Below are 24845 nucleotides of genomic sequence, written 5' to 3'. Positions count from 1 at the left end.
TATCTCCTTTTTCTGCTGCCTTCTATTACATATTTTCAGGCATTGAAAATCATTTACATTTTACAGATTTGGTTTCAACTTTCTTAATTAACTCTGATTACATTTCTTAAAAGTTGCTTAATAGGAGGAGGGAAAAGGCATGCAGACAATTCATACAATACAACTGGGAAGCTTACCATTGAAGAAACCCTCTTTTTCTGTCTGGAAATCTATCTTTTCCAGTTATCTATTCATCATATCCTATGAAAAAAGAAAATCAATTTACCTTTACAAAGTCTTTCTGAAAAGTCAATGATGACTTAGCTGATTTTTAAAATGCTAAACACAAAATATTTGTAAATAACAATATGATCTCTACTCTGAGATTTTAATATTACTGTGATTTTAACATTTAGGGCTCCAAAAGACTTAAGGTCTTAACTGACTTGGGTATGGATTTAACAAAGAGGAAAAGGTCAAATATTTTGTGGTGACCACAAGACTAGTTGTCTCCAGTGACAGAAAACCTGTGGATGATCAATGAATCCATAATCCCAGCAAATCATCTTCTGAGTTCACTTGCTAGAGAAGTATAGACCAAGGACTAAGTGAGGGGATATTACCACCACTCCTGGAAAACAACTGTGGGTGAGGAGCATCATGGTCAAATAATACAGAGTGTATAAGGTTCCTTATTTTCCTCTTCCATAAATCAGAAGTCCGCTTATTCTATGTCTCAAATAAATGCTCATTAGACTATCACATGCAAATAGGTTACCAGTAACTCCCCAATTTGTAAATCCAAAGAACACCCATGAATCTCTCTCCCTCCATATTCAGACCCTCCTTTTTTGATCTCTATGACACCACTATCTCCCATTTTTCCATCTTCAATTCCTTTTGAAGAATCCTGTCTCCTTTACTCAACCCTTTAATACAAGCATTCCCCGCGGGTTTGCAGTTTATTCACTTGGGCGGAAAATAATCCTGCCTTGTTAATTTGATTATATTGTAGTCCCTACAATGAATCTAGTGTAACTAATTGTTCTCAATCTGTGAATAGATAACTGTTTCTACCAAAATAAATACAACCCAACCTTGTGCTCTTTTCAAAACATTTCTCCTAGCCCAGTTTGCTGTGAAGTTTTAAATGGAGGGAGAAAAACTGAAACACAGAGCTATTCTCTGCAGTCCTCCGGTTTGATTTCAACCCCAGGAAACAGCAATCACCCTGAACTTCAGCTCCCCAACTCAAATAGCTTTTTGGAACACCTCATGATCCTGTTTACAAAAAAAAAAAAACAATTTTTACATAAGAAGATCTAGGAGTTGGCAATGGAATGTGTATGTGTTTGACCTTTCATCCTTACCCCTATGAGTTTCACCCTGCTTCTTGTTCAGATTTAGTATTGTGTCCTACAGGGCCAGAGCAGCACAAAAACCTGGATAAACCCCAGAGTTATTTTTAATAGTAATTATGAAGCACTTTGTAGTTGTCTTATTTCAGTTATAAAACACTTTCCTCAGCCATATTCTGACCTAAAATTATTTATGGTCCAATTACCCAGGTGAAAGGAGGTGGGGAGGGTACAGTTCTGACTCCAGTTGGGGTTCTAGGATCCAGGCCTGGGTAGCAGGGGAGTAGGAGGACCTGCCCAGGAGCTATGCATGGTGAGCTGAAGGAAGCCAAGATTTGAATTTTGTAAGGGAACGTTTAAATAATCAAGTTGAGAAGAGTGGATAGAGGGTCCGCCAACTAGGTAAGATGAGTAAATTAATTCCTCAAGGCAAATGTCATCTTTTGTTGAATTGCTTTTGTGGAGTGGGAGTTGGGGGAACTGGGAAATCTATTAATATCCCATTTGGATTGGAAATTTTTACCTCTTCTCTATCAATATTGTGGTTTTACCCATCCTAGACTAACTATTGAGGTTATAAGAATGTGTCTTAGAAATTAGAACAAAGAAATCTGCTATTGTGTTTTCTACCCATACTTTAATTTTGATGCCTAAAAAAAAGTAAGGGCAAGACTTCCATCTGCGGGTTACTGAGGGCCTGGGACATCCCATCAAGTAAATGAAAACACTTGCCAGCAGTAGGCCCACGGTGAATATAAACTGTGCGTAGTCTTCCAGCAACACAGACTTGAGCTCTGTTCAAAATGACGATGAACTTAGAATTAATGAGGTTTATGTCAGAATAGTTAAGGTTATCATTGAAATTACAGTTGACCCTTGAACAGCATGGGAATTAGGGGTGCTAATCACATGGTTGAAAATTCATGTATAACTTTTGACCCCCTCAAACTTAACTACTAAGAACCTACTATTGAGCCTCACTGATAACATAGTTGATTGACACATATTTTGCATGTTATATGTAATATGTACTGTACTCTAACAAAGTAAGCTAAATAAAACATTATTAAGAAAATAAGGAAGAATACATTTACAGTACGGCACTGTATTAATTGAAAACATCTGCATAAAAGCGGATTCACACAGTTCAAATGTGTTGTTCAAGGGTCAACTGTATTTCATTACATTAGACTGCATTTATGCAACTTTTTATTACCATTGGTTTATTAAATTAAATTCTCCTTTTATGTATCCACCATGGGGATTTTAGTGTTTAAGAAAAACACAATTAAAATAAATGGAATATCATTGAAAATATCAATAAGTTAGCAATAGAATTAACGATTGCTTGTTGACTTGTCTGTGTCCCCTTAGTAGAGTATATCCTCACCATGAAGCTAAGGATGTGATCTTTTTTTTTAGTGACAGCAACACTGCCTAGGGCATAATAAATACTCAATAAATATTTGCTGAAATAGATGAGAGTCAAGGAGGCACTAAGTACATTAGCAGTTAAACATTCATATTCTTTAACATTTGGAACTTTTAAAAGTCCTTTAACTTTTAAATCACATCTGCTGAATAAAAAAAATACTAGATCACAGGTAGTCATCAATACTTTGATGCTCCATTAGTCATTCAAAGGTGTTTTTTAAATGAAAGATGACTATTTCTGGAATGCAACCAGGATTTTTGGATTATGGAGTGCAATAAGTCCTTAATATGACAAATTCTTCTGACAGTATACAGTGTTCATTGAATTAACAAGATCTAGATCTCTAAAAGAAACTGAAAAGGATGAGATGGTGGGTGAATAGCAGAGCTAACCAGAACTGAGTGCAATTGTTGGACCGTATTTGCTGAGAGGCTTCAGGGTTTTGCTTTGAAACTACATGCAAAAGAAGCTTCAGTAATGTATATTTGCTCAGGTCCCTACTCTCTTGTGGGCATAATTTGCCACCTTACTCAGCACTATACAAAAAAAGGGATGACACTTTAAAGATACCAGAATCCTGGGAAGAAAATATAAAAAAGGAAAGAACAATGTATTTGCCACATCCTCTTACCACACATGTAATATATACCCTATTGGTTCTTCCTTCTGGATATATTTTTGTTCTAGAGGTAAAGAGTAAGAAATGATCTTCCATCTTACATTTTCTTTTATTCTTGTTTGTTAATAAGGAAAAGATATAAAATCTCAAAGCCAAAAAAAATATGAAGTCCTAGACAAAGTGGAGGTCTCAGGTAAACAAACAGGACATTTAGCTAATCTTTATCTTTTCATAGGGCATATTTTCCTTACAGATGAACCTATTAGTGTGCACCTACCTTATTTATGGGTCTTTCTATCTTGTCTAAGGGTCTTTCTTGGAAAAGGTGTACAATATAAGGAAAAAAAGTAATGCAATGCTGGCTAAAGGAAAATGGAGAAAAATTTCTCAACATGTATGGACTATGGAAACACTTTACATATGTTCTGTGAACTCCTTTTGAAAAAGTTGCTTGAGGAATATTCCAGTAAAAGGGGAAAAAAATTCTAAAAAGAGGAAGATACAGGATCCAAAAAATTGTTTTAGCTCAATAGAGCCCTGAAAAGAAACTAATTTTTATAAATTAGAACAAAAACTCAGATTTTTAGAAGAGTGTCTATAAGATGAAAATGAAAATATTTTTCCAAATACTAAGATGAATGATCACAGTGATAGGAATAAATATATACGACTGTCCTTCTTGACAGGAAATAATAAAGGTAATTTAAAACCCTAGAAAAATGCAAAAGCTGTATAAGAAAGTCACAATGTAAACATGAAACAAAATGAAATGTAGCATGATTTTGAGAAATGGAGAGTAAGAAAAGAGAATCTATTTGATCAGACACTACATAATTCTCTTTCAAGTAATACAGCTAATTACATAGAATCACATTTTCTATTTTCAGTTTGGTCTTTACTGAGCAATAGTTATACAATCATGATTTTAAAAATTATGTTTATTATATTTTTAAAATTTTAGATTCAAACTATAGAGTAAGCATTTCAGGATATAAAGATATAGTTATCAAACAGAAAGTAAACATTATATACTTGATAAGGTCAAATGAGTGAGAGGGCGCCTGGGTGGCTTAGTTGTTAAGTGTCTGCCTTCAGCTCGGGTCGTGATCCCAGGGTCCTGGGATCAAGCCCCGCATCGGGCTCCCTGCTCAGCGGGAAGCCTGCTTCTCCCCCTTCCTCTCCCCCTGCTTGTGTTCCCTCTCTCACTGTGTCTCTCTCTCTCTCTCTCTGTCAAATAAATAAATAAAATCTTTAAAAAAAAAAAGGTCAAATGAGTGAGAAAGCTTACAGAGTTTAGGAGATAGAAGGAGGAAAGAATAGACAGAAGTACAGGGTTCCAAATTTTCTTATTTAAGTAATGGGAGAAGAATTGATTATACAGAGACAGAGCACTAAGCCAATTATTCAAAGTAATCAAGTCAATCAAGTTGAAACAATAACCAATAGAAGAAATATTAGAGATCTTAAGAGCCAAGAATGAAAAATGATAGTTAAAATTCAAAAATCACAAAATGGTAATACCCACTAAGAGCAAAATAACAGAAGACTATGGATAGTGCAAGATAAATTTTCAGCTTTCATTCTGGGGACTCAATAGATAACATCTGAAGTTAATAAATCATGAGATGGAGTCATAACCATATTGTTCAAATATAGGAAGTAACCAAAAGAAGAACTGCATTAGAATCATACTAGAAGGATTACTTCTGGGGAGGAGGTGTAAGAGGTAGAGTGGGGGGTGGGCAAGTTAAATTTTCCTTTTCATTTGATAATCTTCTGTTACCTTCTGAACGTTTTCTCCCCCTATCATATAGATATGTTATTTTTATTACATAAAAAAGGTAAAACATTTCCTGATAACTAGCTTAGCATTCTCTTCAGTGATATTATCCCCAAGTGCATTCTTACTAAGGAGAAAATGAACATACTCCTGCAGGTAATAGTGAAAGATGCAGCAATACCAAATGAGTACTGCAATTAATATTATGATGAGTAGAAGCATCAGGAATCCAAACATGTCAACTGAAATGCATGAAAAGAAATATATTTTAAGTTAATAGAAGAGCAATAATTTCTTATATTTTTATCTTTTCTAGTATCATGCAGTTTGATTCTTAAATACAAATTAACAAGTTATGGAAAAACAGTATAACATACAGCATCATATACTCCAGTAAAACTACCATTAATACAACAGTCACCAATATTAGAAAAGAATCAGCTGCTAAAAGGATGTAGCATTTAATGTCCTTCATCTCCAGACTGGTAAACTCTTAGGCCACTGGCTTATTTCTTTCCCTGTATTTTCCCTCTAAACTCATTCCAGGCAGTATCTCAACAGAAAGGAGCAGATTCCTCAGTCTGCCGTTTCTGTAAAGATGCATGCAGATAGCAGGGGGAGGTTTGTTGAGTTCAGGAGCTCCTTGTCAAAGAGACAACAAATGCTTGCTGGGAGAGCAGAGTTCTAGCATTTGCAGATTCCATCGCCCCCAGTGTACATCCGTAAAATGAAGCTACAAGGACAGAACATGAAATGGAAACCGGGCTTCCCATTCACACTGAATATATGAATCGTTACTTGTTCATAAGCTCTTTGCTACAATCAATTATGATTTAAACATACCTGATAGTACCTGAAAAAACAGGGAATTGAGGGCAAAATTCATGTGTTTTTTTTTCACTTCAATTAAGAAATAAACATAGATTCTAGATTGGGTTTTCTCATATAGTTAGGGTTCACTAGGAAAGCTTTTCATTTCACCTTTTTTGGAAACTTATTATAAGGTTCTAGTACATTTCCCTGCTTTGGTAAGTACCATATAACATACCAAAAAAACACATTACGGATATAAAGATGATTAAAATTTGTTCAGTCCTAGGGAGTCACTGTTCTGAATGGCAACTGTCATTATAGATTATATTAGTTGAGGAAATGTAAGTTAGAGTAATGTTCCTGGGCATATTTCAATATGTCCTCACCCCAAGGCTAGTGTATAAGAAACTCCTGGAGTTCCTAAAACAACATGAAACACCTCCCTTCACTGGGTAATGGTTATCATACATTAGAGTACATTAGAGCTGAAACTTAAAGTAGTCAACAGCTGGTATGGTAAGGTACTCACCAATCAGAATGAATGTTGACCTAGCTTGAACCAACACTGGTTGGAAACAACCAGTATCAGCCTCTATCCAGGGAAACATCAATGAACAGATTTGCTATATTTTTAATAAAGCAAATATAATAATTTATAATCCTCCAAATATGATGAAATACAGTATTTGCAAGTTAACTGGAAAAAAAGTACACAAAAATTCAAATAAGGACAACTCACCTCTACAGTTTGACCAATATATAGAACTGAATTGACACCCAAAATATGGAAAACACATTTTTTTGCAAGCCCCTTCTTCACTGCACCAAAAACACTGTATTTGGAAAGAAAAAAAAATGAAAGCAATGTCCTCATGATTTGAGCTGAAGGCAGACACTTAACCAACTGAGCCATCCAGGCATCCCAAGACTGTATCTTTTCTTGGCTCTTGTCCCTTTCTTGCCCTGAGACTCTTATTCTATAGAATTTTGCTAAAGGCAATCATTCAAGAAATCACATGTACCTGAATCCCTTTCTTAGGCTCTATGTTTAGAGAACTAAACCTGAGACATGATTTCATAAAGTAGTAATAACAACTACAGTAGATAGGGTTTCTCTTTCTCTCTTTCTCTCTCTCTCTCTCTCCCTCTCTCTCACCCCTCAATACTCATTCCCATTCCCCTTGTCTATAACACTCACTCCTTCCTCTGGGGATTCCTCCGTTACATGTGGGCTTGGTGGGGCTGTCAATCAGTCATACCTCATGCCCTTCTCCCTTCTGCTCATTGGGTGTTGAGATAATCATGTGAAAAATAGGAAAAGTGAATTCTAAGTCCCCTGCTGAAGTAAGCAAAAGGAAGGTACAAAGGTGAAAACCATTGCAGGAGATAAGACTAGAATCTGGAAGAGTAAAAAAAAAAAATGAGGACAGAGTGGTAAAAATGTCACTTAAATAGAGCCTACCATGTGACGGGCATCATTCTAAGCCCTTTTATATATTAACTCATTTCATCCTTATGATAACCCTGTGAGCTAAGAAAAATTATGTCCACTTTATAGATGAGGACAATAAGGCACAGAACAGTCAAGTGACTTACATAAGGTCACACAGCTAGTGAACAGAAGAGCTTGGATTCTAACCTAATCAGTCTGGTTCTGTGCAGGTAACCAATCTTATAAGACTGATCCCAGACTCCTCCAAATCACTTCTTGCTGAACATCCTGAGACCAGCAGAGATAATGACTCATTCCAAGTAAAGAACCACCCCTTAGTCACTCCCTGAGAGCAGGAGGTATATCAAAGGCCAGCTTTTCTCTCATGTTAACCAAGACCAGAAGTCAAATGGAGTCACTTAGGTTGAATGGGTCCTATCCTCTCAGACTGTTGCTTAAAGAGTAGAACTGCAAAATCAAAGCCTAGATTCAGATTATAGCCCAGAGATTTCTCACCTTTGTTAAGAGTTCTCAGCATTTCTAGGAATCAAATCCATGCCATCTAGCAGGTTTTTATGGGAGATGAATTGCCAGAAAAACCTGAACCTGTCAGACAGGACCTTGTGGTTACTCAGTGCTAAGCTGATTCCCAGGCCCCAGTAACCAAGTCCAGATCAGGTGAGCTCCTAAAGCAGTGCAGTCCCCAAAGGAGACATTCTCTCCTGTGCCTCTCTCTGACAGAAGCTCAGAGAACAATGGAACAGGGAGTTCCTTCACAGGTTGAGCCTAAGGCAGCCAGATTGGTGACCAATAACTCACTGCTTGGCCAGGGACAGTCAACGGAACATCCACACATCATGCACACTGCTCTGAGATTCCAGACAGAGCTAGAGGGCAATAACTAACTGACTTTGGGGAAGGACAATTTTAGTTGAGGGTTATTTGTATTATTTGCTAGGAGCATTTTTTAAAATGCAGAGATAGGGAAAGTAGGATCTTCACATCCTGAAAAGTTGAAGGGTGAAATACAGTAGACTAAGGTAGTTTTTTTGTTTTTTGTTTTTTATTTTTACTCTTTTGCTCAGCTTGTGTCACCAGCCTTGTCCTTCTGGTAACCACACCTTCTCTCCTTTGTGGCTGTCATCCTTCAGTTCTAAGTGGTTCTGCAGCTGTCAGTCAGCTTTGCTCCACCATTTCTATCCTACTGGAATCATCCAACCCAGTCAGTGGTACTCAGGGTAGCCCATCCCTCTGGCCCAGTAACTAGTGCTGGACTGGACAGAAGACCCAAATAAAGCCAATTAGAATTTTCTTTGAAGTTGTATACAGACATTGGGAGGTATCTGTTGGGAGCCAGGCTCTTTCGAGGTATATGGAAAATGTCCACATTTGCCATAGGACAAAAGGAGGTTCAATACACAGAGGGAGGCGGAGATGAAAGATGAAAAGAGAGGAAATGGGAATAACATCCTTGGAGATTTAGCTGTGCATGATCCCAAGGCCATCCCTGGACTTCCCACTTTTGTGAGTCAGTAAAAATCAGTTTGAGTTGGATTTCTGTTTATTAAATTAGTTTGAGCTGGGCTTCTGTAACATACCACAAAAAGATTTGACTAACACCTTAACTAAGTCTAAAAAGTCTTCAAAGAGCAGAACTTCACATTATCCAGAGGAACAGCATATTGTGCAAGACTGCTGAATCACAGACCTGTACCTCTGAAACAAATAATACATTATATGTTAAAAAAAAAAAGAAAGAAAGAAAGAAGATAGCAGGAGGGGAAGAATGAAGGGGGGGAAATCGGAGGGGTAGACGAACCATGAGAGACAATGGACTCTGAGAAACTAACTGAGGGTTCTAGAGGGGGGGGGGGTGGGGGGATGGGTTAGCCTGGTGATGGGTATTAAGGAGGCCATGTACTGAAGGGAGCACTGGGTGTTATATGCAAACAATAATTCATGGAACACTACATCAAAAACTAATGAAGTACTGTATGGCGACTAACATAACAAAAAAAAAGTTAAAAAAAAAGATGGATCTTGCAGGTATACAGTTCTATTATACCATTTTCTCTGCTTTTATATGTTTGAAAATTTCCATTGTAACAAACAAAGAAATGTGGAAGAATATTTCATTCAAGTGGACAGCCATGAGAATTCACAGGAAGGATGCTTGAAGGAGTCCATAGGAGAGGGCCAATAAGCTGAAGGAAAAATGAGAGATTAAAGGACTAGAAGACAGTCTAGCTGATGCTGAAAAGTAAGTACAGTGTAAGGGGAACGAAAATTTAGGAGCCACTGTAGACTGTGCAGGGTTCAGGGTGTGGTCAGGGAAGTGACTTCTTAATGCAGACCTGAGGAAGTCAGGACCCTGAGGGATCAAGTGTGTCTGGGCCTTCGCCGAGTTTGAAAAGCACACAGGTTGGATAGAGAAGTCCATGAGCCAGAAGCCCAGGTCCTCATTAAATGAAGGACTGGCACTGATGACCATAAGAAGGCACACAGAATCGTGCATCCAAATCACTATGACAGATACCAGTTACTAGGGTATGCTTTTTTCTAATTAGTGATTTCATGTCTCTCTGCCTTTGGTGTTAATTGTCGGTTCTCCAATACTGGTTGAATGGTTTTGTAAGGGTTGCTGCAAAGCTCTCTGTAACACCATACCCCTCAATTCTTATGGCATTCCTCCTTTCTTCCAAATATGAAGTGAAGAACAATGTCAGCTACCTAATCATCAGAGAAGGGAACTTAGCTACATTTTAGTTAAGGAACAATGTGTCCTCCTTTCTAGTTTTGGGATAATAGAGTAGCAAGGAAATTGTCACTGCATCTCAAAGGGCTTATCTTTTCCTTGACTTACAAAAAAAATTTCTTCCTGAAGTATAATTCTTTTCAAGCAAAAAATTTTTTTTTGTTTTTAAAGCGTAATTTTCTAGAAGGAAGTACATTTACAACTGTAAATTATGTGACTTTATAACATTCCCAAGACAATTTTCTCATATATAAGTTAACTTACTTTCTTATCTTCTGTACATAATTGACAATTTTTCTTTACAGCACATGCTATAAAAAATTAAGTGCAAAAATGTAAATGCAAAGACCATTTGTTGCTTAATTTTATATAAAAGTGCATTTCATTTAGTCATTCCTGTTTAATGGCATACTCATCCATACCCCAGTGTGTTATTTCATTATTTTCACATATCTAGACACTTTTCCCATTGGTACTATTTAAATCCTAACTCCCTTATTTTCTACTATTGCTGGGAAAAATGTGAAATGGCATTATCCAACTTTGATTAGCCAAGTTAAGTTCTAAAAAATAACTTCCAAAAACCAATAAATTGGTTTTATTGGAACCATATAAAAAGGAAATAAAGGAAAAACAAATTGGCAATATCACTATATATTTACAACATCATACTTTAAAAACCTCTTTCAGTAATTCCTTTGTTATTCAACATGGTTTTGCTAAGATATTCCTGGCTAATTAGTCCTTAGGGGCAGAGGGAGAGGGACAAGCAGACTCCCCACCGAGTAGGGAGCCCGACGTAGGGCTTGATCCCGGGACCCTGGGATCACGACCTGAGCCAAAGGCAGACGCTTAACCGGCTGAGCCACCCAGGCGCCCCAGGTCTTTAAATATTAAAAAAAAAATTAATTCTTCATTTTGTTGTGCCACAAGTTTTAAAAACTTCTCCCAGATGAGGATTTTCATTCTTCTTATTTCATAAAAAAATAAACAATATAATTTATATTTGAAAGTTCTAGAATAAAAACCATAAGTCTAGAAAAAAAGCATTTTCATGGTTCTTTTTCTTACTCCAACATCTCTGTAAAGTAAGTAGAGCCTGGAATTAATCCCCTAGCTTTCATGTGATGCAATAACAATAAAGTCACTTTATTATTTTGGGGACAGAGTTCATAAGCTCTGTGGGAAAGGTCAGGCCTTTCTATTTAATTTCAAATTGTTTGATTGGATACAGATCTGATTCGGCTGGCCAAAGACTTACGAGAGTTTTTCAAATTAAGCCCTATTGAATATTACTTTTGGAGTAATACCCTACCCTTTTGGAGCCTCCAAAGGGAAGTTGAGTAAAAGGCAAGGTCAATGGGAAAGATTCTACTGCTTCAGCTATGTTGGGGGCAGCCGGCTTCAGGCTTACTTCAGGAGGCAGGAGCAGGGAAACAAAAGGCATGTGACTTAGCCACATGGGCTCTCCAAATTCTACTTGTTTCCCACAGCTTTTTTTCCACAGCTGAAGTTTCTACATTGGAATAATGTTAGATTTACAGAAAAATTTCGTAGATTATACAGAAAGTTCCTGTATACCTCTCACCTGTTTTCCCCATGGCTAACATCTTACACTATCAATGGTACGTTTATCAAAACTAAGGAATTGACACCAATACATTACTTTTAACTAAACTCCAGATTTTACTAGGATTTCACTGTTTTTTATACTACTGCACTTTTTCTGTTCCAAGATCCAGGATCCCACATTGCATTTGGTCATAATGTCTCCTTTAGTCTGTGACAGTGTCTCAGTCTTTCCTTGTTTTTCATGACCTTGACAGTTTTGAAGAGTATTGGCCAAATATTTTGTAGATATCCCTCAATTTGGATTTGTCTTGTTTCTCTCAAGATTAGACTGAAGATATGGGTTTGGGGGAAGAATACTGCAGAGGTGAACTTGCCACATCACATCATACCAGCATGTGCATGATATCAACATGGTTTTCATTTACCTTTTTTATATTATATACATTAGAGAAAGTTGAAGATGTAGGGCTGCTGTTAGCACTAGTTGAAGACAGGGCATCTTTGTGTAAACTAGGAAAAGGTGACTCTCTGAAAGAGCCAACTGGAAAAATGCAAACCCTTTCTGAGCAGCCACAGCCAGCAATCAATCCAGCTTCATGGGAAATATAAATTGGCCTTCACTCTCAGATTATGTGGAATCCTTATTAAGCAATTTATAAACATAAATGCTTATTTGAAAACAATTATAACCAATCTTCACAATCCTGAAAGGTGGTTATTATTAACCTCACTTTATTGATGAAGAAACTGACCTCAGAAAAGTCAATTGACACATTGACGTTCACTTGCTAATAATGACAGAATGTGGGTTTAAGCTGTTTTGACCACCAGTACCTCTCCTTTCTCCTGGGAAATATAACCCATCCTTCCTTGGCAGGACTGCTCCTTCCTCAGCAGTAGACACATGGTACAACTGGTAACTGCTCCCTCCTACACAAACTCCCTGGTCCCAGCCAGGCATGTAAGCCTGCACACCTGAACCAAACGGGGTGAATCCCAGACCACACTGGTCTAGGGAGAGGGAATATGACCAAGTCAGGCCAATGAGAGCCTTCCTCTGACGATTTACAAATGAAAACATGTGGGTTAAGAGGTAGCAGGGAGCCACTTTCTCTTTGTTTGGGAAGTTGAGAAGATGGAGCTGCCAGTGACCATAGAAGCCCTGAGGAGGAAGCTAATAGGAGTGAATGAGGTTGATAAGCAGAGAAAAGGAGAGAAAACAAAGGAGAAATATGGAGATGATGGTGATTCACTCATTTCTGAGGTCCCATACATTTCTTTTGCTTCACTTAAGCAAGACAAATTATGTTTTTCTTATATGTAAAATCTTGGTTTCTTACACTGCATCTAAAAACCTTCCAGTTAGTATAAAGTCCACAGCTTTGTTTCTTTCCACTAAGTTCTGATATTTTCCTTATTTTCATTCCTGATACTTATATTTTTTCCAAAATCAAAACAGGATTATTGTCTTTCTGTAGCTACAAAAATGATACATGTTCAATATAAGAAATATGTACACAGTAAAAACAAACATTGAAATTCCACCATCCAGAAAAACTCTTGATTCTTCATCTTAAGCAGATTATTTCCATAGTCTCAACTTAGATTTTGGCATCATTCTGGATGGCTCCAACCACGAAATCTTAAACTCCAACATTCTATTCTCTAACTGGAATCTTCTTTTCTTTCCTCTCTCACTTGCATTTTGACCTCACTCAAAACTTCACTTTCCTTGACCTTGAACTTCCTTGTTTGCCCCTCATGGCCTCATTTCCCTCTCTTTTAGCTTGACTCTCATGTCAGTGAATGACCTGATGTGGTCCATCTCAGAGGTTTAGACTAAACATTTGTATAACTACCCAGAAATTTTTCCTGTAGTCTTTCCTGCCCTTATTGGAGAACCAGTGAGGACCAGCTAACCTACATGATCATATTTTACATGAAGCAATAGGTTCTTTCTTTCTTTCACTCTATTCATGAAGGAAGAGGTACTAGCTATTTACACAGCTAGGTACCAGATTCTTCCCTTACCCCACAGGCCTGATTTTTGTACATCTACATTCTATCTAGTCACTTCCTTCCTCTTAATTATATTTTTTTTCACAACTTCTGCAGCATCATTCTCTTCTAGTTCTCCTGGAACATCTCTGGCCACTCTTTTTGAATTTCCTTGACTGGTTCCACTTCCTCTACCAAAGTCTAAAATGTTATTGCATAAAGTTCCATCTTTGGTCCTCTTCTCTTCTCCCAGGAGGACCACAATTTGAAACACCTAGAGAAGCTAGGTATCAAAATATATTATACCAGATATCAAAACAAGAACTTTCTTTTTGATTGGCATTGCAATGAATTAATAAGTTAATAATTTAAAAAATAGAACAATTTAATCAGACAAGCTGATTCTAATGTTTACCTGGAAGGAGAATTGTTTTAAGAACAGCTAAGAGGAAAAAAAAAAAAAAACAAAACAAAACAACGGGGGGCCAGATCACAAGGCTTTATATATTATAATTCTCTATACTGTAGCCTTATATTTTATATACTTGATCTGTTGATTTCTGATATAGGCATGTAAAGTGATCCCATGTGGATTTAACTTGTCAAATGCTCTTTCTATTTCTATCAACTTTTGCTGCATCTATTTCAAAACTATGTTGTTTGATGAACAAAGCTTCATATGTCATCTTCATGTACTGTGCTATAATATCAGCATGGACTATCACTTCTACTTAAAGATTTTCTTTTACTTAAATTCTATTTTATCTAATATTAAGATTGCTATACTTGCTTTCTTTTTCAGTGGCATTTTTGAAAGGTATATTTTAGTCCATCAATTTATTCTTTGTTCCTTTATTTCCTCTAGTGGTTTTGAAGCCACACCTCCTGGTTCTATTTACATATAAGCTATTATTTAAAAATTTTTGAGATATATCTTTTATATGCCTTTTTTTTTTTCAGTAGGCTCCATGTGGGGCTTGAACTCACATTCCTGAGATCAAGACCTAAGCTGAAATCATGACTCAGATGCATAAATCCTGAGCCATCCAGGCACCCCTTATATGCCTCTTTATAATCTTTGCCTAATCAGGATCTACATTCTCTACCTATATAAGGATCCTAATATGCTTTTGCTTTCTTCCCTTTCCTCTCCATACCACTTCCCAGGTAGATATAATCAGGAATTCTAATTACTATTAAATACTTATGAATCATTATTAAATTATTATTACATTTAAGTTGCTGTTGACTTAAAATCAAACATTTAAAATTAACTCTAAGTTTTATTGGTCTCTTTGTTTACTACTCTTTCTTGAATGCTACATTTCCCTTTGGTTCATTTTCATTTTTCTAAATAATATCTTGGAGTATAAATTTCAGAGAGGGTCTTGAGTGATAGCAATTACTCTAACTATATATAATATAGGAAACTTAGTACTGGGAATTAGGTGTACAGGTGATGGAAGAAACTGAAAAGTCCATGAGGGGAAAGACAGTGAAACGCCACTTCCTCCCAGATATCAGCACCCCCTAGGCTAGAAGAAGGGGAAGGAGGCAGCTATCAGAGTCCAATATAATATGCATACTTTAGAGTGTAAATGACAAATGTTCTTGGTGTGTTCAACATTAGCAGAAATAAATGGGTACTTAAGGAGAAAACCTGGAAGCCTTGCCTCATGTTCATATTATTTAGCCTTCAATGTATTTCGTCAGAGAAATCTCCCTTTTTACCTCATTCTGATATCTTTACTTTGAGACTCGTTTCATTGAATCTATTTTTTTTTAAGATATTATTTGAGAGGGAATAAGAAAGACAGCGTAAGAGCACAAGATCAAGAGCGCTAGAGCAGGGAGAAGCAGACTCCCTGTTGAGCAGGGAGGCCAGATGTGGGGGCTCGATCCCAGAACCCTGGGATCACGACCTGAGCTGAAGGCAGATGCTTAATCGACTAAGCCACCCAGGTGCCCCTCACTGAATCTATTTCTTATTTGGTGATTCTCTAGCTAAAAGCACTTGTAGGGAAATTTGCATTTGTTCCTTGAATTATGTTTTATTCTAGGGTACATTATTTGTTTTCTACATGCTACCAAACTCCTTAATTTCATTATTTAGTTAGCTATGCAGTGTTTGCATAGTTGCTCTGTGTCTATTTTCATCTTACTAATGCTTGGATTGTTGCATTCAGACCTTCTATTTGTGCTGACATGATGTAGGTGACACCTTGACCACCTAAAACTATCCTTGAGATGTTTTCCTGAGAAACTACAGTTTTATGGTATTTTATGTTCTATTCATTCAGTCGTTCTCAGCATGTGACAAAGGGAAAGAACTCAGGTGAGGCCGTGCCAGAGTTTGTTAGAATATCTGGGCTCTACACTCTTTTAAGACTTTGTCATTTTCCTCTGCCAGGATTCTAGCTAATCGGAGGCATTACCCATTTCCATAAAAGGGACTGTAGATCTGCCCCTAAACCAAGTTTGCAGCCCAGGAACTGACCTTTCCATCCATTGTTCAGGTTTTCTTTTTCCCTTTTTTTCTCCACTGTTACAATTTCCTGTTATTCTTCAGAACGGTAAAGAATAGGATACCCACTCAATTTGCATCTCTCTAGTTCCAGGAGTATTAATGAAAATTCTTGGAATTTAGTTACTCACTAGTGACTTCTAAAGGGTGATAGTGGTATTTGGAGCATTGTCATGCTGTACTATTCTGTTCTGATGCAGAATCTTTCCTTTATTTTTTTCCTTGGTTGCCAGCGGCTTTTTAGACTATGTCCCTTTGTTGTTTGGTTGCTCCTGGTGAAAGAACATCACTACATGTTAGTGTGGTTTTTTACTCTTTCCTTAGATATTGGGGGAAAAGATTCCAAACCCAAAGTTCCAAGTGCAACTGTAATTTCATAGGAAATTGCTTACTGAGCTCTCGGATGTAAGTGAATATCAGGAAATCAAAGCAACCCCCTTTGTGGTAGGTCTCACTTGTTGTGGGATCATTCACAAAGTCCTGTGGGAAAGGCCTATCAATCCGAGTGCTAGGAAGGATGGAGGTGGGGATCATAGTAGGGGTTAGAATCATTTTCTCAGATTTGGAGCTGAAGGAATGATGTCTAAGAAACCAAGTCCCTGTTAGATGGGAAGGTTGAATGCAAGCACAAAGGGGAAATGCCTCAGGCTAGGAAGCAAAAATTGGGGGTGGGGGGAGGTCCAGGACAGGCTGAACTAGGCTTTCCCGCACAAAGGGAAGCTTTCCACAGAAACATTGAACAGGGTTGGCCAGTCCTAGAATTGAGCTACCTAGAAGCAGAACCTTCAGCCTTTGGAGACCAGACTATGTTACCTGTAATTCTTGATTTGTTTGTGTCTTTGTTCACTCCCTTTTAGTTCTTCATCAGCATTTTAATAAAGCCTTTAGAAAAATTCCAGTATGACTCCAAGTTGCTAGGGAACAAAAGGAAGGATTTCTTTCTATGCTTGGCCTATGTTTTTAGGCACTGCTTGTGTGGAGAACATGGTGGGGATGGTACTAGAACACTGTTCCTCTTGGAGTATGTATGGGGATGACCAAGAAGTCAAAAGAGAAAAATCTATGGGAAAGATGAAACCAAAGGAAAGAAGCTAGGCCTTTTGATTCAGCCTCTCCCTACTCTCCATCCTCTCAAAGGGCAGTCTCATTTCAGGACAAAGCTGAGAGTTTTGGGTTCGGTTTTAGTAAGGAAGACCAATTTCCTTATAGATATTAACATTCTTTTAGACTCTAGAAACCAGACAGCAGTAATTCTTATAGTCTTCATACAAATAGCAATCTTTTTACAGGGCATTTTCCAAGTAATTCAAATCCTGTCCTTATTCTTTCTATACAATCTCAATTTAGGATACTAAAAATCTTATTTCCAGGTTCATGAATTCAACTCAGCATGAATTTTAACATTCCAAAATTTCTTCAGTTGGGGAGGAAAACTAAGGGAAATCTCCAGACCAAAGCAATTCTTTCTTAAGACACAAATTAAGCAATGTATTAATTAAAACCTTAAAGCACTAAGACTAGCCATGACTATTGAGCAGAGTCTGATTAGTTAATTTACAGCTTACAGCACAAACTTTATGTGCTTTATAGGTCATGCAAAAAGTGAGGGGGGTGGGGGGCACATGCTTTCCCAAATTTTTAAACTGTTTTAATCCACTCTTCACATTTCTGATAAAGCAAATTAATTCGAGTCCAATTAAATTGGATTTCACCAAAAACATCAAGAGCCCTAAAAAATATCTTCCCACCAACACTAAACAACTTTGAGATGAAAATTTCAGGCTGCCAGAGTGGCACAGTCAAAAGGAAATGTGGTGGCAGTGGCATGTATAGGGCATCAGCCTCTGGGCTTGGAATGGCTCACCATCATCCAAAGACTTTGATCTCTGCTTGCCCCTCTGTCTGGAGATGTGGGAAAAATGATTCTCAGAGAAGCTGATAAGCAGTTGAATGAGAAAGAGAGAGAGGAAAACTGGCAAGAGGATTTGGCCCCATGCCCGCAGCCAGCGCATCACTCCTCCAGCCTGGGTTCTGCCGATTCCAGGCCAGTTGGACCGTAGTGGGCACCAGGTACCAGGTTGGACAGGAGGATCCCTGACGGGACTGTGACCTAACCAAATCACAGCACCTTCCGAGGCAGCCCCTTCTGAGCCCTGGACCCCAGCATAATTCGCAGAACCTTAGAACTTGTAGCGTTCCAGCCAGAACGCAGAATGTTGGTAATGCAATCCCAGCCTGCCCTGGGCTCAGGCTTCCTAGAGCCCTGACCACTAGGGAAAGTTCGCCCACTGGATTTGATGGGTCCCTGCTACCCCATTGCTTTTGGAGCAAGGCCTGGATTCTAATGTCCACCACCCAATGGCATGGAAAGCACTTGTACGTTTCTGTGCTGTTTTCCTCAGATATAAATGAAGCTACCATCCACCCCACCCCATGGGGATTGCTGTGCTGCAGATAAGCAGTGAAACTGACAGCTCTGTAAATCCTTGATCTTCTCCTTGACTGGTCTGTGGACCTAGGGCATGCTTTGATGTCGTTTCCCAAAGTATGGTGTATTCTAAGTGGTATGCAGACGGATATCTTTTACTTTCATAGTTGTGAATTTATTTAATAAAAGATTTATTTATTTATTTTAGAGAGAGTGTAAGGGGGAGGGACAGAGGGAGAGGGAGAGAGAAACTTAAGCAGACTCTGAGCTGAGCATGGAGCTGGACATGGATCTCCATCTCGACCCTGAGATCACTACCTGAGCAGAGACCTGAGCTGAAACCAAGTGGGTGGCTTAACCAGCTGCACAGCCCAGGCGCCCCTGTGAATTTATTTTTAATGTGTATTGGAAAACTGTAACTAGTGGGTATAGTGATATAATGGCAACAACATAAACTTTTAAAATAAATCTATGTTAAAATGCCAAGTTTCAGAAATATAAATAGTAGTACAAAATTTAAAGGAGACAACAAAACTGTTAAGGTGGTTCCAGAATTACTGAAATTTGAGCGAGGATGGGGCATGGAAACTTGTGTTTCACTGGGTCCTATCTTGCTTTGTTTTTCAAAAATGAATGATGCAGTTGTCCCAAGGCCTGGCATATTGATCTAAACTGCCCCCTGAGGCCTGTGATCTAGTACTGATTATAAAGATGAAGATGGGCAAGACATGAGCAGAGTTTCAGGCTTTTTCCTTACCTATCTGCAATGCAGAGGACAGACCAACCGAGCATTATTAGCTATAATATGAAAAATATAAACTGACAAGAAAAGGACAAAAAAAAAAAAAGAAAAACAATGGAAAAATGGACAAAAGATGTAAAGACACTATGTATAGAAAGGTAAATCCAAGTAGCCAATGAATGTATGAAAACATATTTCAAAATATGCTAGTACTAGGAAATTGTAAACTGAAGTAATAATGAGCTAGCATTTTGTATCCATCAGTTTGGCAAAAATATTAAAACAAAGTTAACACATATTGCTGGTGAAGATATGGAGAAAAAGTACCATTTTTTCCTTTTTGGTGGAACTTTGAATTGTTATAATGTCTACGGAAAGCAACCTGGCAATAGTGTTTAAAATTAAAAATACATATATTCTTTATGTGCATGTTTTTGTTTGGGAATCTGCCTTTCACCACTGCTCATTCTCATGGTATGAATGGGGCCCCAAAATCTATCCTGGAAGTGGGGCGTGAAAACTAGACCTGAAAAAAATCAGAACATGCTATTTCCCTGGCCACCATGAGGTAGATAGGTGGGCACATGACCCACACTGGTCCAATCCAAGTTAATCTCAGGGCTTCTGCTAGAAATGCTAGGACAAAGATGTTTATCTTTCTCTGGATTCAAACTTGAAAGGATTTAATCCCTGTAGCTGCTAAAAGCCATGCTTGAAACCATGTAGTGTGTGGCTGTGAAAACGCCCAGTTTAGAGCATAAGTGACTGATGGCCTCGGCTGTTGTCCCTCAGATGTTCCACCATATTCATGCCAAAGCCATGTTTCCTACAGGCTTCTCTCAGCCAAGACTAAACATGGTAAGAACCCTAATCCAGAATGTCTGTAATGGAAGATTTTGGCTTGAGGACTCCGCATCAATCTGGTTGAAATTTTCTTAGAACTAGTCTGTACTCTGAAATCCTTCCAAACAAATCTTCATTCCTTCACCTCACCTTTACAGGTGTCATCCCTGTATCACTGTTTGAAGATTCTCTTCACCTTCACTAGCTCCCTTTCTGTTATCTTTCCCAACTGTTTCCCCAATAAACCTCTTGCACTTCTAGTCGCATCTTGGCAGCTGATCCATGAAGGATACAAATTAATACAAACACTACTAGAAGTTTTGGAGGAAACAAATGGTAAGGTAAAGCTTTGAAACTGGTTCAGTTACTATCCAATGGGCAAAAATGATGCCATCTTGAGCAGTATGTGGAGTATGAATAGTCCCTGGAGAGAGACAACAGCTGAATTGCTAAAAAAATTCACTAGTGGTAAAATATTTTCCATGAAAATGATACGGTGGAGAGGAATGTCCTGGCAGGTGTAATGATTCAATCATTTGAAAGATAAAGGGGAGTGGTGCCTACAAGGACAGCAGAATGGGTTGGTTATAGAGTTGTATTGATGCCCGACAGCGGGGTAATGAGAAACCAAGGGCTACTGACTAGCAGTTAAAGACTAAGTGTGAAAGCCAGAGGACCTCTTTGGTAGCCTTTATCCCCTGTAGTGGGAATGGACACAGCTAAGCAGCGGAATGAGGACCTGATAGTGAGAGTTCCAGAGACATTTATGTGTCGAGCCAGGCAGGTCTCATGCTAAGGCCAGAGTTCTGGCTGGGAAAGCTTGGCTGAAACATGGCTTCTGTGTTTAAGTACCACCACCTGGTCTCTATTACTTTGGAAGCCTCATTAATTCCATGGATATTAATGAGCCCAGTTCTGTGACTATCTCTACTGTCAGTTTTGGTTTATGGAGGAGAGCTACTGAACTTCTTAGTGATGCAGTTCTCTTTTTACCACCATATACCTGATGGCCTTGGTAAATGGATGGATCCTCCTGAGGATGTGATGTTGACTCTGCAGGTCCCCTTGAAACCTCAGAGCTTGTGGAGGTGGACTCCCCTGCTGGGAGTCCCTACTACTCCTTCTCCTGGCTGAAAGGCCAATAACTAGAGTTAAACTCAGTAGAATCCAGATGAGGACACACTGTGGCTGATAAGAGAAGAAAAAAAACTATATTCTATAGTATAACTAGCTTGTATTGAAAGCAGTCAATGAGTACCACTGAAACTGAATTTTGAAGATGCTTATCCAGGCACTAGAATGTTAAACTGGATAAGTGAGATTTCATTGACTTGGGGGTTCTTTCATGGGATTTAATTCCCTAGCAAGACCCCAGGGGATGGGGCAAATTCATTGTTAGGGTGACTTTTAGAATCCTGAAGAAAGTGAGGGCCAACCTGGAGGAAAGTTGTAATGCCTGAGTTGCCTACACAGAAGGAAGAGGAAGGAATAGAAAGGCTGAGAGAATTGGGCTTACTGAAATAGATGTATTATGTGAGGCTAGAAAAACCACCAGATGATTATGTTCCAGGAGAGGGTCCAGAGAAAACATCAATGCCATCAGAAACATGCTGCTAAGAGGGCACTAGTGTTTAGTGATGCAGGCCAAGACTGATAGTAGAAGCAGTCATGGAGCTGGACTTGCTTATAGCCAACGGGAATGATGGAGCTCCCAAAGTAATAATGGTCAAGTGGTGGTATGTAAACACAAGAATTCAGGAAGCCACAATAATCAAAACAACAGCCAAAGTCAGAGGGTCGGCAAATGGGGGCTTGACTCATAGGAGATGGCTAAAAGAACATGGCATTCCTTGGGGTAGAATAGAGGGGCATTAATCAAGGGTGCTGCTTAACATCCACAATCAGAAAAGGGCAGGAATGGAAGAGCAGGAGGCTGAGGTCATAGCTCCAATAAAAAGTCACAATCCCTTCTTCATCATCCAAACTTGAGCCAATTTTCAAATCCAGAACTCATTGACTGAAGAAGTGTCCGGGTTCTAGAAGGGACTCCACGTACAACTGCATCAAAAATATACTATAATGATTCTTCCAGTCCTTCCCCATTCACTACGATTATTTACCAGAGTGGCTGTAAAGTGGAAAAAGAGGAGTACCTGACATTTTGAGGACTTTTAGACACAGGGCTCGAGTTGACATTGATTCATGGAGACCCAAATCATCACCATGTCTAATTCTGTTTCGGCATCTGCTTCTCAAAGGACTCTACTTCATAAGGGAATAGCCAGCATGAGAATGGAGTCATTTCAGAAGAAGAAACAGAATCCTGCTGATCTATCTGGAAATTAGATCAAACAGACCCTGGAGTCAATTTGTTCTATTATCTGAATCAGTAATTCCCCTTTTGCTTAAGCCAGTTTAGCTTATGTTTTCTTATGTCTCTTGAGCATTCCTTCCTTGAAAGCAACATATTAAGATTCCTTAGAGGAAGGAAAAATGATGATAACAGATGTGATTATTGTTCTTACGCAAGGTCCCTGTGCTCTTTCCTAGAGTTGATCTGAATAGCTGCAATGAGGAAGGGAAATATGTAAGTCTACAAATCCAATGTATAAAGCTCCTTTGTTCATAAATCAAGCTTGCTATCTTGCTCTTTCTAGCCATATACGCATTTCCATACAGGTATGTATACTTTTATACACATACTACAAAATGAACAAAAATTATCTGTTTATCCAAATAAATAAAAGATAAAGGGAAACTTTTTTGATATTGTCCCAAATTAAGAAGAGAAGATTGTGATTGTTGCCTGTTACAGAAAACCCATAATTTTCAGGGCAGAACAGCAGAAAAGATCAGGACACTCCCTCCCTCAGAGTGTCACTTTGCTGTCCCTAACTATAAGCCTCCCCTTGCCCAAATGTATACCTCACCAGCTCTGAGTCCCTGAATCTGTTCAGATAATTGCAACATCCCACCTCAGGCAGACAGTTGAGAAAGTGATGTTACCACCCATCATGCCTGAAAATCTTACACTGATCTCAGTATCTTGGTGCTTTATGAATGACGTTTCATCGCTTCATCTTGCGCAGAGAGAAATTTGCCCAGAGATGTAGCCCCAACTCTCGCTGACTTGGAATCAGCAATCTCACACACTCCTGACATAACAGTTGTCCCTTATTCATCACCCTCCCAAACCATCCTTAGTTGATGACTTTGTTTATTATCTCAGACAAAATGGAACCAGTCAAGAGGAAATCTAGACTCCACCTCCACATTTACCCTACTGCCTTCACTCTCATTCTCTGCTTTTCTGCCTGTTGCTATAGAGGAATTATTCATGCTCCTATTCAAAACCAAACCTGCCCCAAGGGCACTAGATCTCACCTTCCACATCTCTCCAACAGCATTGCTCCAACAACTCTCCTCTACTCCTCTTCATCCATGTGTTGCTGACTCCTAAGTTTATATCTCCAGCTTGGACCTTTCCCATCTCCAGTCAAATATTTCAAAATACTTATTCAACATCTTCAAACAATGTCAAACAAACATTTCATCTCTACATGTTCAAAACTTATGATCTTTCTCCCCAAAAAAATCAACCCAAGGAAGTCCACATCAAGACATAAAGCGGGGGCACCTGGGTAATTCAGTTGGTTGGGTGTCTGCCTTTGGCTCAGGTCATGATCTTAGGGTCCTGGGATCAGGCCCTGCATTAGGCTCCCTGCTCAGCAGGGAGTCTGCTTCTCCCTCTGTCCCTCCCCCTGCTCATGCTCTCTCTCTCTCTAGCTTGCTCTCTCTCAAATAAATGGATAAAATCTTAAAAGAAAAAAAGACACATAGTAGTTAAGATGACAAAAAGTAGTGATAAAGAAATAATTTGAAAAGCAACAAGAGAAAATAAAGCAGTTACATACAAGGGAAACCCCATAAGGCTATCTGCTGATTTTTCAGCAGAAATTTTGGAGGCCAGAAGAAAATGGCATGATATATGAAAAGTGCTGAAAGGAAAAGTTCTGTAGCCAAGAAAACTCTATCTAGCAAGTCTATCATTCAGAATTGAAGAGATAAAGAGTTTCCCAGACAAAAAATAAAGGAATTCGTGGCCACTAAACCAGCCCTACATGACTCTTAGGGTGGAAAGCAAAGACCATAAGCAAGAGTAATAAAAAGTAGGAAACACAAAAGCAGTAAAAATGAGTGTATCTGTAAAAAAAAAATCAAGGGGACTCACAAAATAAAAGTATATAAAGTATGACATCATATAATTAAACGTGAGGAGGACAGGAGTAAAGAATGGGTTCAAACTTAAGTGACCATCAACCTAATATAGACTGTTATATACAGAAGATGTTATATACAAACCAAAAGGTAACCACAAAACCAGTAATAGATATGCAAAAAATAAAGAAAAAGGAATCAAAGTATATCACTAAAGAAAGCCAATTAATATGAGAGAATAGAGCAAGATAAGGACTGAGAAAAACTACAAAAACAACCATAAAACAAGTAACAAAATGGCAATAAATATCTACCTATCAATAATTACTTTCAATGTAAGTGGACTAAA

At 38.4% G+C, this 24845-nt stretch overlaps 1 protein-coding gene across 1 annotated transcript in view; it reads right to left on the bottom strand.

Moving 5' to 3' along the window:
- The window catches only part of PTTG1IP2 (PTTG1IP family member 2), a 28348-nt gene extending 9936 nt beyond the window's left edge, over positions 1-18412 (bottom strand). Inside the window, exons 1-6 of the mRNA XM_073898784.1 lie at positions 18130-18412; positions 10436-10482; positions 6724-6817; positions 5345-5413; positions 2070-2129; positions 177-240 (exon numbers count right to left, since the gene is read on the bottom strand). Coding sequence (XP_073754885.1) covers positions 227-240; positions 2070-2129; positions 5345-5413; positions 6724-6817; positions 10436-10482; positions 18130-18277 — 432 coding nt within the window. The 5' untranslated portion in view covers positions 18278-18412 and the 3' untranslated portion in view covers positions 177-226. The remainder of the gene's footprint in view (positions 1-176; positions 241-2069; positions 2130-5344; positions 5414-6723; positions 6818-10435; positions 10483-18129) is intronic.
- Positions 18413-24845: the final 6433 nt, after the last annotated feature.

The sequence above is a fragment of the Callorhinus ursinus genome, unplaced genomic scaffold, assembly GCF_003265705.2.
Source record: "Callorhinus ursinus isolate GAN/ISIS: 27379988/994484 unplaced genomic scaffold, GSC_fseal_2.0 scaffold12, whole genome shotgun sequence".
Classification (NCBI taxonomy): Eukaryota; Metazoa; Chordata; class Mammalia; order Carnivora; family Otariidae; genus Callorhinus; species Callorhinus ursinus.
This window is presented reverse-complemented; position numbering and strand designations above follow the sequence as displayed.